At 43.7% G+C, this 16858-nt stretch overlaps 1 protein-coding gene across 1 annotated transcript in view; it reads right to left on the bottom strand.

The window, feature by feature from the left end:
* MAD1L1 (mitotic arrest deficient 1 like 1) overlaps positions 1 to 16858 on the bottom strand; it is a 343907-nt gene that overhangs the window by 115723 nt on the left and 211326 nt on the right. Inside the window, exon 15 of the mRNA XM_062503321.1 lies at positions 5080 to 5287. Within this exon, the coding sequence (XP_062359305.1) occupies positions 5080 to 5287 (208 nt within the window). The remainder of the gene's footprint in view (positions 1 to 5079; positions 5288 to 16858) is intronic.

Genomic DNA, 16858 nt, shown 5'->3' with positions numbered 1-16858 from the left:
CCTGTGCTTCAGGAAGAGGCAGGATGAGACTGAAGGAGAGCTGCCCTCACCAAAACCCATTTGACCAGCGGGATGCTGGGAGCCACTGGAAGAAGGTGAGGAATGGAGGCTGCACTTCCACATGTGCACCCACCAGAAGCTGAGGTCATGGAAGAATCCTCCATCAGGTGGACTCGGGTCTCATGCACAGGTGCAGCCCCCATCATGTGTGGATTCTCTACACAGATGGCAGGAAGCACCAAGGCTTCCAAGCATCAACAGCTCAGCCAACTGTGGATGGAGAATGGCAACTTCTAAATTCCATCTGCTCCTTTTTTGTTACCTTCTGTACTCAGAAACACATTCATCAGAAGCACAAGCACACTGGGACAGTGACAAATTTTACCGTCTCTGGTTTGTCACTTCAACGAGATTAGATTATTTTAATATTAATTCATTACCCAATTTAAATCTAATTAAATACATTTTACAAGGCCCTGGCACGGCTGTGATGCTGGGGACAGCCCCTGTTGAACGCCAAGTGCAGCATCTGTGTTAGGGCCAAACACCTGCCTCAGAGTGAGAGTCCCCAGTCCTTCATCAAGGACCTCCTTTTACCAGTTTTTCCCTAACAAGGGGAAAAGGACACTGAAATCATTGAGATGGATGAACAGCTTTTCTTTTTGGTGGAATTATGCTCAGGAAAATAGTTCCAAAGGTCTCCACAGATGGTTGAAATCAGAGTTGATTTCCCCATCTTCCTTCCTGGTAGGGGTGCCAGCCTCTCTCTCATCAGAAAGAATATTAAAAGCACTTTTCCTCTTTCTCACAGGGAGAAGCTGCATGAAGAAGGGAACACTCCAGTGTAGCTACGGGATAGCAATAAATCATGAAAGCTCATGGAAAATTTGCAGTACTGCATTCTTTTAGTCAGGAACCAGCTTCAATGGATCATCCATTCCTACCTTCAGATACATTACCTTGAAGATAGGAACACAAATGGAGATAAGGGGCTCCTGAACCATTCTCTCTCATTTCTACCTACGCTTTGTTACAAATCATTACTTCTCTCAGCTCCCCATTAGCTGCAACCTACATATTCGTTTGCAACTAAGACCCAAATCCATCTCTAACAGTGCCAGAAATCAAGAGGTCTACCAAGACCCCACAGGAGAAAAAAAAAAAAAAAATGATCTAAACAGAAATGGCCTGGAGAGAAATGGGGAAAAAAAAGGAAAAGCTATGGAGATGGAAGAAAAAAAGTAGAAGATGCAGACTGAAATACAAAAGGGGCAGTGGAGGGAAGGTGTGAAGAGCACGGGCAAGGGAAATGCAGAACTGGAACAGATTTCAGATCTGTACAGCAATGCCCTGTGCCACCTTTCCAAAGCTGTCACAATCTGCATGGCTGTTTCTGAGGCAGGAGGACTCAGAGCCTGTCCCCAGATGGATGTCTGACCTTGGTGCTCCCTGCTCTTATACACCCCAGCAGAGGAACACAGCACTCACAGAGCTCCAGCCCACAGCCCTGCCACCTTAACACCCCACCAGCCTGCACCGCCAACCTGTATTTTGGAAAAGGATGGGATGTTGTTATAGCTCTCCACAGGTCCCCATCTGAACAGAGAGTATTATGGTATAAATGAGAGGAAAGGGCCACTGAACCATGTGGCAAGTTGCCAGGCTGTGCTGCAGCCTCCAGCGGTTATGCTCAAAGAGATTTAAAGTCCAGCATAACCTTGATTTTTAATAGAGTCACATTTAATGAGCTTTAACGTCCACAGTAATAATTTTCTTATTACCTACGCAGGAGCCGGAAATACGATCAGAAGAAATGTGCTGCACTCCAGTCCAATGAAGGGATTTAACAATACATTATTATCAAAACCATCAACATCATTGTCCTTAATGCCTTTTTTTGGTTGGTATAATTACAATTCTGTGAACCATAAGCATAGCTGTTGCATACCACATAAGCTTGCTGAACACATCAAACCTGGCTGGTTGGAAGCCACCCAAACTCCTCACCTCACCAAGCAGCCAGCCAGGTTATATGGCAGAACAGGATAATAAAATCTTACATTTACCTCTGTCTAAAAGCAAAATGCAAACTTACATATGACTTTTGTTGTCCTCCCAGCTTTTATCTACACTCTTCCTACTTTGTCCTTGCTCTCTCTTCATCTCGTTCTACTCTGACACCAGGGACCTCCCACTTCAAATGCTCAGAGAACTGAATTTGCCTCTTGTGTGTGTCACACGAACAAACTGGATAAACAGACAGATGGGGACTGCAGCTGACAGAAAGGGGTGCAAGAAAAACTCCAATTCTTGTTATTTTTGTACAGAAACAGCTTCACTAAACTCACAGAAATCCACTCCCTTATCATGCACAACAAACCTCCCTCCCTGGGGTAGCCAATTGGACAGCGACAAACAAAGCAGAGGGAGTTTCTGCCACACACTCCCCACTTCACACCTTGAAAATACACTGAAGCAGAAGGCATGTGGCAGCTGTTCCTGTGGGCAGAGCTAAGAAAACAGCAAGAGCTGGATCTTCCATGTCTTATCCAGAGGGAGACAGTGTGAGTTTTCTGGCCACATGAATCCATGCTGTTGAGCCGCTGCAGAACAGCTGCTGTATCCACACTGCGGATGCAGGATGGAGTCAATGCAGAAATGGATGCAGCTTGCACAGCACACTTGATCAGCTGTCCCCAAACCCACCAGGAGCTCTCCCCACTCCAGCAAGGAGGCCAAATCTGGCATTCACCTGGCTAATTTAAAGCCAGGTCAGAATAGCCCAGTAACCTTGTGGTCAACACTGTAACATCTACAGCATCACTTCACATCCCAATATTTGCAGTCCCCATGCTCTGACCATGCTGCTGAATGCTCCCATAGCAGAAATGAGAGTTTAGGTGTATTTATGTCAATATACCTTGTGCATGACAGTGATGCACACAAGCACATGAAATACAAGACAAAATGCCCAAGCTCTTTTCACATAACCTGGCTTCCTATACCTTCACTCCATCCTCAAAAAAAAAAATCATCCACAGGGCTGCTCCATCCTTCAACAGCTTTTTCCTATTTTGTTTACAAGAACCACTTCCAGATGCACTTATAGGCACTCTGAGAATCCAAAGGGCCCTCCTGTGACTTTGGTAAATGACACTGAAGTACTTCCCACCCTTCTAAGTTCTGAACCTGGTGCTCTCTTCCATCTGAGCTGGTCACCAGAAGTCAGAATGATGTAGCTTGGGACTGGGGTAAAAGGCAAAAAAAGAAAAAAAAAAGCATCACAGACGTGAGGCTGGAAATACCCTGAAACCCAGCAAGCTGTTTGTTTTCCTGTTGGAATCAAAGGCAGAAGAGAAAACAGCTTTAAAAATGCATCCCTTCTGAGCTAACAACAAACCTGGTAACATCCCAGCACAGAGGCACCTCAGAAACAGCTGAAAGCAACTGCATGGCAAGGCAGCAGAATAATAATTCTAACACATCACAGGAGGCACACGTGAGGTACATATTCCCCCAGAAGAGATGGTCTAATTACTGCAGATGACAGCCCAGAGGCTCATTCATCAGTGACAGAGACATGGGGCTGACCCCACCTCTGCAGCCTCCCTGGGCACTGTCAGCCCCTGGACCTGCAGCATCAGATGTGCCTGGTACTTGGGATAGAAGGACAGACAAGGGCACTGGGCAGCAGCACCTACTGCAATTTAAACCCCTACAACCCAGTGTATTTCAAATTCAAATTTCAATGCAAAATCTATCCCCAAGAACTGCCCGCTGGGGGTCTGAGACTGGAAGCTCCTACAGACAACAGTCTTTTAAAATGTTTGCTAAGTGTTTCATGCTTATGCATCTGTTAGAGCATCCACTAACAGGAGTGACAGAACTGTCACTTACTTGTAACATGCAGTGAGCTCTTCACTTTATAAACCACCCCATCTGCCCTTCTCACCATCATATTTTTAAGGCTATATAGTACCATAATCCACTATGAGATGCTGGAACAAACACATTCTCAGCAGTAATAAAGTGCCATTGTTTGAGCGATGGGAAAACAGACAACCTACTTCCTGAGAATTTCAGTTTCATAGCAGAGAAAGATGTTTCCTTGTGTGCATTTTCTTTAAACCAGGGCTCTGTTCTTTTGTGGGTCTGAAGTCTCCAGCACTTGTGACCTTTGGGAAAAGCTCTGCCCTCTCAGTCTCACATGAGGGAGGATCCTGACCTCCAGACATTGACTGTGTACGTGCAGTTGGGAACACACCAGGTTTGCTCCACATAGACCTTCAGTTCTCTTTCATTTTTCTCTTCTCTAACAAATTGTTTTGAGGCCATGAGAGAATTACAGCAGTAGCTTCTCCTGGACTCTTCAGCATAACTTGATTCCACCTGGTCCCTCACAGTATTATAGGTGATGGGTCAGGCTTAACTGATATCCTTACCCTGATTTTCAGAGTCTGAGAGCATGTCTAGAGGTGCTGATTTTTGGGGTTACTATACTAAAAAGTCTCACTCAGGTATGTGAAAGGAAGACAGACTGTACTGAAGTGCCACAGATTCTGTGAAACGTATTTAGCTCAGTGAAAGATGTACTCTGCTTTCATGGAGTATTGAATGTAGCTGTGATTAATGGGGCACATATACACTGATAAACAATATTAATTTGTTTTAAGCCAGGTCTGAAAAGATTTCAACCACTTGCTTCCCTGCAGCTATAAAAGTTATTTCCTGCTGTCTCTCCTACCTCAAGGGCTAAACCAACCCTGAAAGGAAGGAAATATTTCCTTTCATTCTGTCGGCAGCAACAGCCTATGAAGGCTGTTGTATTGGTATTTCATTTATCATGAGCAAATGATATGAATTATTATTATTTAGCCTTACCATCCACCCTCTACCACACCGCCACAGGATTGCCACCACACATTCACTTTCTCCTGCATCAACCCAGTTTTTTTCATTTTCCATATAACCACTCCATCAAGCACACTGTCTGCAATGCCTCCATCTGCTTCTGCACACAGTTCCTCTGGCAACACAGATGAATAAATGCATCCCCAGGACCAGAAGCCAGCAGCCTACCTGCAACTTCTTGTGGGGACTGAAAACCCCCAACTCCTTCCAGATTCCCAGAGACAGAGCCACCTCCTTTGAGCACCCTGACGAGTTCCCTGAGCCTTTCACACTCCTCCTGCAGCTGCTGCTGCTCCTCCTTGCGCTGCTGCTTGGCCAAACTCATTGGGTTCATGCTGAAATGGAGAACTTTGGTTCTGCTGGGGTCGTAGTCACCCTGGGTGGCATAAAAAAAACAAAAAGCACATTGAGTAACCAATCCAACCTCCAAGTCCACCCAGCCTGTACCACTCTGTGACATAAAAAAAAAAGGTTACAGCAGAAAGTAAGGTGACATTTATGCAGTGACAAGGTTTTATTACATCAATTGAAGGTAGCCAAACCCAGCACTGTTTCTCCTTCTCTTGCTATTCCATCTTTTATAAAAAACCCTGAAACGAGGCAAAGAAATAACAAACAAATAAAAAATAACCAAACCAGGAAAAAACCCACAGAAACACCCCACTTAACAGAACTTGTTCCCTGGCTGATACTTCCACAGTCAAGTTTAACTCCAGAAATGAAGTTTTATAGCTGTATTTAAAATCTCTTGATAGCAGGAGATTATAATGAACACCCAACACACCCTTAAATTACAGCAGGACACCCAGTGCCAGCCTGATTTATTGCTCATATGAGCCAGCAATATCCATGGCATCCAAAGGTGGAATCATTAGCAAGTTGTATCAACTCATCCCAAGCAAGGGAACAGATATTCCATTCCTTTTTTCTCAAAGGAGAGTTGTATTTACAGCAGTTTAAATAGTCAGTCAAGCCCTAAGATGGCAAATTAATATTCTTTCAAAGAGAGAAGAAAACACTGATGTTTCATTTGTGATTTCAGAGAGACAATTTTCATATAAACTACAGGAAGCCTCACAACCATAAATGCAGTAAAACATGTGCTAACGCTGGCTGCCACGGCACTCTGCCCAGCTGAAACCCTATAGCAAGCAGTGCCTGCATAAAAAGCTATTTTATATGGTAATATTTTTCCTTCAATTAAATCTTGGGACCTAAAGTGATTTCGTAAACATTAATTAACCCTCAAGAGCAGCATGAGGTAGGTATTATCCCAATTTTATCATTTCATTTCCATTAAGGACGTGATAGAACTTTATGTGGTGTTTTTTTCCATGCAAACCAGAGCAGGGACTGAATAACTTCAATCCTTCATTGCTGGTCAGAGACCCCAGAAGATCCCACTCCCAAACATCTTTTATTGAAAATATTCTCTATTCACATACTGTGAAGCTCCTCATCAGACAGTGAACTGCTGAAACTCACTGCCCCAGAGCCTGGCAACAGTCATTAAATGGCATCAAAAATGGGTTTGACAAATTCAAGGACAACTGCTCCCTAACTGGACCATGCCAGGGCAGGATACGTGAGACTCTTTCAGCAGCTCTGGATGCTGGAAGAGTGCTGGAGAGAATGGACAAATCTGTGGGCTTTCACAAAATAGCATCTTTTATCATTGTGGTCAAAAATGCTCTTCCAGGATTTTCTTCCCAGAGGGGAAAAAAAAAAAAAAAACAACAAAAAGAAGACAGGTGTGGTGGTTCCTCATAACTACTCTGAGAAACCAGTTTGACCACAGCTGTGCATCTGGGTAGGAAAGTGTCACTGGTCCTCAGTGTAAGTGCAAGTTACAGAGAAAGGAGATCACATGTGCATGTCCCAGGCCAAGAAGGAACTCCCAGACGTGTGCCCTGCTCCAAGAGCTCACTCCAGGGAGCTGGGAAGACTCAGGCATGGAAACCTCAGGTACCTTTCCCAGCTGTCTGCACTCCCCACAGTCAGGAGCACGGGATCTCCCAGGGCAGCACTGCCCTGCAGCCCCACGGCAACAGGACTTTGTGACCCCATTTCCATGGCCAGGCTGAGACAAACCTCCCCTAATTGCCAATCAGGCAACTCAGGCCAAAAAGAAGAAATAATCCCACCATCAGCCTTGATCAAGAGAAATTCAGGTGAGACCTGAAGGACACAAGCAGCATCGTGGAGATGTCAAACACAGGGAGAAGGAAGACAGCAGCAACACCAGCTCATTAGATATATTTTTTTCCCAGCACACACTGGCATTTACAAACCTGCTTTTGCACTCAGCTCGTTACCTTCTTGTGCTATTTGCACTTCAGGACTCCTCCACACAGGTCAGGGCACTCCTCACTCTCATGTTTGTCTTTTAAGGGAAGAGATTCAACTCCAAAGTTTGCAACAGGGCTTGCTGTGGCTGGCAGGAGGATGCTCCAGTGTCAGCTGTGGATCCCAGTTCTCCTTGGGCAGCTGCCGGTGCTTCTGACCAGCTGGGAAGGGCTCTGGCCCTGTCTCCCTTGCCAAGGTGAGGCAGAGCTCACAGCTCCTCATCCTGGCTGCCAGCACCATTCCAGCTCCAGTGCAGAGATCACCATTGCTGCAGACACAGCAGCAGGATCCCTGTGTGAGGAAAACCTTGCACACCTGGAGAGTGCTGCTACCTCCCTGCCAGGGCTGCTGTAACCCACACTACACCAATCTATCCTGCAGGTTATTTACTCTTTTCCATCATTTATCTGGCCTTTCTATGAAGCCCTGCCATAAAGCTGCAGTGCTTTGGTTCTTACAGATCTTTCAGACCATTCATCCTCTCCTTTCATAACATGCCCCCTTGAAAAATCTTGCTCTAAAACTCATCATCAGGACACAGCCTCATTTTCAGGGTTCACCAGCTCTCCTCAGCACATCAGTCTGAAGTTTCACTGAGACAAGAGAATCTCTTAAAAGCCCACAGTGCCACGAAGGCAGAGGCAGAATCCATCTCATTTAACATTTCTGGGAGATCACTAACATATTTGCTATGCTACTCACATTTCTGGGCTAGGGGCAATAGCTTTCTCTTTCTTCTACACAGCACACATCAAACCAGTACATTTCTCCCTACAGCTAAAATATTAGTGCAGCTGGTTTATATTATAGCAATGCCTAAAAGAAACCAAGTGAGACAGGGATCCCAGCATGCCAGGTCCTGTACAAACCCCACAGGGAACTACCACCTAAAGCCCAAAAAGCAGACAACAAAGCCTGAAGATGCAGTATGTGAGGGGAGTGCAGGTATGGAAACATGCAGGCTCTAGTTCCAGGTTCCTCAGCAGCATGACAAAAAAGAAACCACATCTTCAGAGATGCTACTCCTCACCACCAGACCGTGCTGCCACCCTGCAGTTATACCAAGCAGAGCATTACTTAAGTCTCCAGGAAATTTACTGGCACTCTCTGGAGTTCCAAATAAATGAAGGAAGCTTTCCATGGAAACACTGCAGACCAGAGGCAGTGTCTGATGAAAGGGATGGGTCTCATATGTAGGTTATATAGGAATTCAAAACAGTATGACAGCTTTGGACATTTGGAGTGTTTTTCCCAAATTTCTGAAGGTTGGGGGTGACTTTGTGTCATGAAAATGAGTGGTTTAGGGATGGTTCTATGAAGACCCATGACTGAAAACTGCTAAATTCAAGAGACATCAAAGCAGCATTGAAATCTCACTAGCATTTAATAGTCATGAAACCCTAATGCTGGTAGGAAACCAGGGACTGAAGAAAGCAAACAACGTCCTCTCGGAATCCCTTTCGTTCTGGAAAATGTAAATTGCTGTTTTTCTCTGTCAACTGCACTTCCACCTACAATAAATTAGTCTTACTGATCATAATTTTGGCCTTTCAGTTGTGCAGCAGAAGCCTGGAAAATTGCTTCAGGCACTGGGAGAGAAGACCTAAAACAGATTTGCCCATTTAGAAAATAATTTCTAATCTTGGGTGACTGAAGAGGAAGACCAAACAGCGGCATTTGAAAGGCAGGCACAGAAGAAACAGCCACATTCCTTGAACAGGAGCTGGGACTCCCCAAACAGCTGCCCAGGCACAGCTCCAGATGCTGCTTCTGTGCTGAACCAACACATGCAAGGAGGTATTGCTTAGCAGAGTTAAAAAGCATCTTGTAACAAACAGTAATGTATCCCAAGTTTCTCCAAGAAGCGTGAAAATCGTGCTGCAGGTTTGCAAACTTGGCCTGAATGTGAGGTTTGACCAAATCCACTTAAGCTCATGGTGCTTTTATATGGAAATGTGGGACATTTGGGCAATGCAACCGATGTATGACCTACAGAGCTCTGCTGGAAAGCCATCCCATCCCTGGCTCATTCAGCACCAACTTGGTAGCTTGTTTTGCTCATCAGCACATCATGGCCAGTGTCTCAGAGAGCAAAGATAACACATTACTGCCAGCTTCTCAGCAGCATCTCCTTCTTTACCCCAATACCTTAAAAACCAGAAATTGTAGAGATTCTGAAGAGTAAATTACTTGGACTAGAGAGAACTGCTGGCATTCATTGATTCTTCTTTTCAGGAATAACATTGAACAGGTAATTCAGATTTGTCAGAAAAATGTACACAGAGCTTCAATTTAGGGGGAAGCAATAAATACCTTGTTGATGGCAACCAAACCTGGTTGGCACTTAGAGAAGTGAATTACTCATTCCTGGAAAGCAAGATGTTAACTAGTTGATTTGGTGCTTAAGGCAGCAAAACCTTCTTTTTTGGCTCTCAGAAGGGCCCTAGACATTTTACAGAGATGATTTGTTGATTCCACATCTTAATACACTCTACAATTTGTGAAATCATGTTGTGTTGCTGCATTATCCTCAGCCTTCCAGACATATTCCCCAGGGTATCCACAAGGGAAACTCTCTCATGAACCACCCCATTGCTGCTGTCCCAACTGTGGAGTCACTATGTGAGACAAACACTGCAGATGCCACACACAAATACTGGCTTAATGCAGTATGTTCCAAGCACACTCTGGCAGAACTATTTAGTTAAGACTCTGGCTATCAATAAACTTTCTGACAAAAGACTATGGAAAAAAGAATTTGTAACAGGGCCAATTTGTCATCTAGAACCGAGGTACAAGCTCAAGTCAGATGCTGCTGCCTCCCCTCTCACTTCCATCTTCCAGCCTGAAAAAAAAAAAAACCACCCCAGGGAGATAATTGTGCTGATGCTATGTGTCATTTTTTAAAACTATATTATCGTCAAACAGTCAGCATGTTGGTCTACGTGTTGAAATTACAGCTCAAAAACTTCCTAAGCCATCTTCCCATTAGGGAAGAATCAGTCAAGTGCCAAAGCAATGAATGAAGACAGGATTGCTTTAATCTCTGAGAAACAGAAACTTTTCCTTTAGAAGAGGAGTTGTTTAGAAGAACAATGAAAGCTGCCAGTGACAGCACCTTGAAAAGGGATGAACTTATTTTGGCATCTCTCCTCCTGGTTGTTTGAAAACTGCACAGTCTCAATTCAGCAATGTCTTTCTCCAGGAGCTATAAAAGCTCTACTCTACTCACATTCACAGGTACACAGGTAAGAATAAAGTACTTAAAACCATGTGGACCACTTTACATTTGATGAAACATTCAGTGCTTAACAACTCTATTTAAGTTCTATTCATCTGCTGCAGGTATTTCTGATCAGAAGGTAGAGCTGGTAGCAAAGAGAATAGTCTCCATTGGTGTGAATATTATGTTTATCTAACATCACTGATGAAATTAAAGAAGTCCATACATCCCAAAAAAAAGGCAACGACTGTCAGGACACAATGTCAGCAGACACTGTGAAAGATTTTCAGCTGACTTCACATCCTCACAGACTCCTTCTGTTTAACGTTCTGGCAAGCAAAATCATCAAAACCCATAGATGGGGCTGACACACACTTAAGTACCTCATTTTTTCAGTCTTGGTATCTATCAGCCTTAAAAGATTGTGATTTCTGAGCAGCACAATAAATTCTGGTGGAGCATATGGACAGCTGAGCTTAATCACTGCTGGCTGGCAATGCAACAGCTTGTGCTCGGCCCTGCTGAGAAAAGGCTGGAGATTGGAAGCTCTTCAAGGAAAGGACCATCTCCTCCTCTTGTGACTCTCCTGCATGGTGAGAGCCACCCAAACACTGCTGCCTCCTGAGCTAAGGAATTTCTTCCCATGCTGACTTCTTAAGAGAGAGATCTCCAAGTTTTCTGGACTGGGACGCATTATTCAGTACTGGAGAACTTAAATAGAAATGATTTAAGGAGCTTAGTAGATTACATCAGCTTTAAATGGGTCAGTAGTTACCTTGGAAGAATTGTCGAAATAAAGAGTGCATCTAGCTGTAGGAGACAGATGGGAAAGTTTCTTACGTACAGATATAAAACATAAAGCATCAGCTGGGGAGATGGTGGAAAAGACGTGTTTGAAAAGCATCCAAATGGCCAGGGAATGCTCTTTCTCCCATTTACTACCTCATGTAGACAAAAGAGTAGCTTAAATTGTAAACACTAACACACAGCAGGTAATTGGGTATATGCAGGTGGTCAGTGTCCAAAACTGAACTTTTGAACTCTTGAGCAGAGGATGGTACTTCACTGCTGGCACAGCCTGAGGGTACATTTTGGTAAGTCCTGGACCAAAGCAGAGGTGGCACATCTTGAACGCCCCAAAGATAGGACAAAACATGACAAAATGTTCTTTCACTGTGTCAGGCTCCAGCTACTGAATTCTTGCAAAAGCCAGGTTTCTGATGCTAGAAGAGCTGACATTGCTTTTGGGGACCTGCAGGTTTATTCCTGGGATTCAGTGCCTCCTCCCAACCATGGATCCTTTAGCCAGCTCAGGCACGTCTTTCCCAATGCTTGGGGTTTGTGGAATGACTGTCTGGCTTCACAGCAAACATGTGGTATTTGTGGGTAAACACAGCCACACGGGCTTTGCACACAGCTAATGAACACCCTGTTGCTTCCACTGAGTTATGAAAGCAGACAAGTCACATATCATTAGAAGTCATCTTTGAACGTGTTTATCTTCAGCTTACAGTTAATGGCTCAGCATTTATGTCAGGAATTGTCTGCTCTTAGTGCTGCATCAATACCCATTGGAAATTTCACTGAAAGATGGAGAACAAAAAAACAGTGGGAAAGCAAAATTGGAATTTATCACCTAAAAGATACATGCAAGGTCCCCAAAAACTACAGCTCTTGCTGTAGTAGCTTATTAACTAAAGTCTGCCTGGCTGTTCAGGTGAGCAGCTTCTCCTGATGTACCTAAATTTTATTTCAACTTTACCAGCTTAAAAGAAATAAAATTGGTAACTCAACTCTCTCATACAAAAGGCTATTGGAAGCATTTCTGTACCCAATACAAGGCAGGCTCAGAAAGCTTAATCTTACCTCAGGAAATGCCATTTTAATGGAAATTGTTTCTCGGTTTTGTTCTTTTTGTTTCTCTGCTCAGGCTTGTTAAAATGATTAGAGTAATACTCAAAGTAAACTGCATCCCAAAGAATTCCCTCTGTACCCAGGGCACAAAGCACAGCACGCTCACCAGCCCCAGCTCCCTCTGTCACACAAGATAACCACACCAAGGGATCTTTAAAGCCTGTGGAACAGGAGCTGCATTAACAAAAATGGATTGCAAAGATGAGACAAAGCAAACTACCAAATAAGCAACAACCACCACCTGCTCCTTGTAGCTCTGCCAGTGTGTGCATGCTTGACATCAGAAACAGTTGGGGGGAGAAAAAGAAAAACAGAAGGTGCTGGATGTTGGGAAAAGGCTCATTTGTTCCCACCAGGTCTCATGCTACTTCCCAACCTTTGTTCTCTCTCCACTGCTATTTTTTTTTTTTAATTTTTTTTTTTTGTGCGCATCTGTACACACACAACACCAAAACCTGGCAGCAGAAATTCACTGGGGCAACCTTTCCAACGTTATCTTAGTCAGTTCTTAGTACAACACCTGCTACTTCTTCTGCAAAACAGCAAGATCTTTCTCCTTGCCCAGGTAATGGGACCTCTTGTTCATACACCTTGATTCAGGCAACCTTTCACCTCTGGCCTCCTGAGCACCCATTTCAGTCATTTCCAGAACAGTGAGGACACTCTGTGTTAGCCTGAGTTATGCCTCTTCATCCCCAGTAACTCCTCTACCAGCACATCCTTGCTCTCAGGAGTAATGAGTAACCCCACATCACCTTCCCCACTCCATTAGCAATGCCACCTGGAACAGCTGCTCCTCTCACAGAGGCTTCTGCAGGGGATTTTCTCTTCCTTCCTGTGCAGGTCTTCCACACTATCCATACTCATTGATATTCCTCCCTGTGGCCTCTTTCACCACAGCATCTACAGCAAATTAGCAATGAGACAGGGAGGTGGTTGGAGTTAGGCTGTATCACGGACAAAAAAGCTCTAATCACCCTAATCACATTGTTCTAACACCAGACCACATCTTTGGGTACAACATGTAACACATTCTGGACACTGCTACAAAATGGGAGTAATAAAATAAAATGTCTTAGCAGTGGTGCAGAAGCCCTTCAGGTACAGTTTTAAAAGGAGATCTGTTTTCTATACCTCTTTCAAACGAGTTGTTCCCTGGAGGATGCAAGACTGCAATTTGCATTGAGTGAGGCATTTCAGATGAGGTCTGGGATGCAAACAAACGTGACAAGAAGGTTAAGAGTCAGGACAGAGAGACACGGAATGACTTAAAGCTGGGATAATCTAAAAGAAAAAAAACGCATCCAAAATATTCACTGTCCTTTTCAATTGCTGCTCTTCCTTTTATTGAAATGGAAGAAAATAATAGTCTGCTCTAGGATGGTTTGTTACCACCTAGGCACTTGAATTCCAGGGTTTTTACACTAGTTTTTTCAAGTCAAGGATTCCTGTCTTTCCTGAGAATAAGTCCACAAAAAGTTGCTATTATTTACAGTCTAGTAGTGTCCATAGGAGACCTGTGCTGGTTCAAAAAACCTCTGATAAAGATACTGAGAATAAAAAGCACATCGGTTCTGAAAACTGCCCCAAAGAGTTTATAATGTGAGTTATAAAAATTCCTTTTCTTAACTTTATACGGTGAGAAATGCTGGCTCTAACAGATCTGAATTTCAAAAAATCATTCTATCAACTTTCCCATACAAATGAAGTAACTTTGGTTGAGAATATTGTTGAGAGGTGTCAGACCAAATCTAGGTTTTCAAGAGAAGCACACACAGTTTACCAAAAAGTTTAACTATTTCTTTGCTGCTCTCCTTTTTATTCTGCAACATACACATACAGTTACTGTTCAGTAGACCAGAAAGACAGGAGACACTTGAAGTGAGGATGTTTAGTAGTATTCACTCCAATCCAGATATTCAGCCACTCAAAGCTTTCCTTTCTGAAAATGCTCTATAAATCTTGTTTTAATGCCTCCATAATTCTGTGTTTCCTGGTAAAGCTCTACTTTGGAATGAATTCAGATGGGACTTCAAGTAGAGATCCCAGAGGAGAGAAGCAACACAAACTGGCTGTGCTAGACCAGGACCCTCAGTATCTAGACAGGAAGGGAAGAGTCAGAATGAAGTATCACAGCAGAGGTCCTGCTTTCAAGACTTTATAAAGCAAAGTGAAACTGCAATGTAATAGGATTTTCCAGTTAATGGATCTCATTAGCAAAAAGCAAAACCTCTACGGGTATTTTTTTTAGATACTATCTGGTATAAAAAGAAAGATGCATAATTTAGAATTATGGAAAAGCCTTCATGGAAGCATCAAAGTTCATCTGAGCATATAAAAGCCTGAAAAACAAGTGACAAGAAGTGCTGTCAATCACACAGTGTATTTGTACAGCAAACACATGGCACAGGCTGGATGCTGAGGTCAACCACAGCAGCAATGCTGAATCTCCTAAAGGCTTTAAGTGCAGCAGGACACTTTGATCCTATAATTTAATGCATATAAAAGTACTATTTATTACATGTCCTTGCACGTCTAATTGCAACCTGGCAGGATATAAAGCAAGCCCATTGCATCTGAGTGAATGAATGAGCACCCTCAGCCCTGGCTGCCCCCCTGAGCTAACCCTCCACCATTACCAGACTCCTGCCTCAAGCTGGAAGCATTTCCACTCAAAGAGCAAGTCAAGTTCCCTTTCCTAGCACACAGAAACCATGACAGACACAAGTGGTTTGGAGGACTCATTTCTGAGTGTCTCCTCGAGCAGCTGGGCAGTGTCTGAGTGGGATTTACAGCAAATGTGCTGCAGGTTAAACAAAGCTCCAGAGCAGCCTCTCCCTGCCAGGGGTTATCGCCTCCCACGCACCTTCTGCTGTGGCCAAGCAGGAAAAAGGAGGAAAACAAAACATGTCCCTGCAACACACCGAGGGGAAGAGCAGCACAGCAGAACTGCCAAGTTTTATTCATTTTGTCACAGTCATTTCACGGTGATGTGGTGGCTGTCTTGCCCCTGGGGAGAGCTCATCTTCCCTGATATCACCTCAGTGTCTGATCAGGTACAGGTGGAAATTCCTCTAGTAATGATAACTGGGTAGAGGGGAAAGTGAGAAAGTTTCCAACATCTCAGAAAAACATGTATCTGTGCACATATCACCCTTTAATCCATGCAGTCACCCACAATATTCACCATGAGCAGTCACTGCAGGTTCCCTTAGTTGAGTTGAGCAGGCAGAACCCTCTTCTGTTTGCTCTGCTTTTTCTCCACTAAGAGACCTGAGTGTTTAAAACAACCAAATATCAATTCAGATGGTACATTCTTTTCTATCTCCTCAGGGCAAATAGACAAATGTTTGGTTTTTCATTCCCTTTTCACCATTTGATCAGGTTAATTCTTTTTTAAATTTAAGCAAGTTGTAGGATCCCTGATGAATAGAGCTTTTTTTCCCTTCTCTAGGAGCATGAAAAAGGTCTCCTCCATCTCTTTCCTTCTCCCCACCTTGTGACGATTACCTTTTTGGCCCAGGTTTCCTCACCCAACTCCTTGGAGAGCTGGACTCTGCTCTCTTGGTCCCTGAGCAGAAGGGCATCACTTTGTCTCCTTTTATTCCTTGAATACTGAAAGTTTCTACAGACTTGGGATTAACAAACATTAGAGATGTCCCAGGCAGTGAGAACAGGGTTGTCATGGAAGAGGTTGCTGTGCATACAAAGAAACCCTCAACTAGAAGAGTCAGCAATGCAAGGAGAATTAAAAAGCACAGTTAAATAATCCTAAATCCTCATGCATATTTATAAACTACATGACATCAAAACTAAATCAAAACCCTCACTAGTTATGTATGGCCTGAGAAAGCAAGAGCTGGTAACTCAGCTGTGCTTCACCCATTGTACTGACAAGACCCAGAAAGTCTTCACACAGGAGTAAATTCCTGGGCTGTGAAGGGGAATTTCAAGCTGCAACATCACAGGGTGAGATGAAGCAGAGGGGAGAGAAGGAGCACATGGCACAAGGAATTCACCTGAGCCTTGGCAATGGAGCAAAATTGCAGTTTAAACACTTCTATTCCTACGATAAAGAGAAAACCACCTCTGGCAAGAGAACAGGTTTCACAATTTCAGCTGCATCTCTGTAGGTGACATAAACTACATCCCCCAACGTTTCATACCCCATGTGCTGGGTCAGACTGTTCACATGGGGACTTCCATCAGCACAACCATCTGCTTAAACATCCCTTCTTGGCTTTCCCTGGGGGAAAATACTTCTTGCTTGCCTTCAAAGCTTCAATTACTATTCATGTCTTTTCAAGTAAATGCAGTTTGAACCAAAGATATGGCAGAATGCCTTAAAAAGTCACACTGGGATCACCAACCCATTAGCAAAATGTCTCTGTCAAACATGCTAAACTTGACTTACATCACTTCATCCCCAACAACACATTTTCCTTATTTACATTTAGACTGCTG

Source organism: Cinclus cinclus, chromosome 16 (assembly GCF_963662255.1).
Source record: "Cinclus cinclus chromosome 16, bCinCin1.1, whole genome shotgun sequence".
NCBI lineage: Eukaryota > Metazoa > Chordata > Aves > Passeriformes > Cinclidae > Cinclus > Cinclus cinclus.
This window is presented reverse-complemented; position numbering and strand designations above follow the sequence as displayed.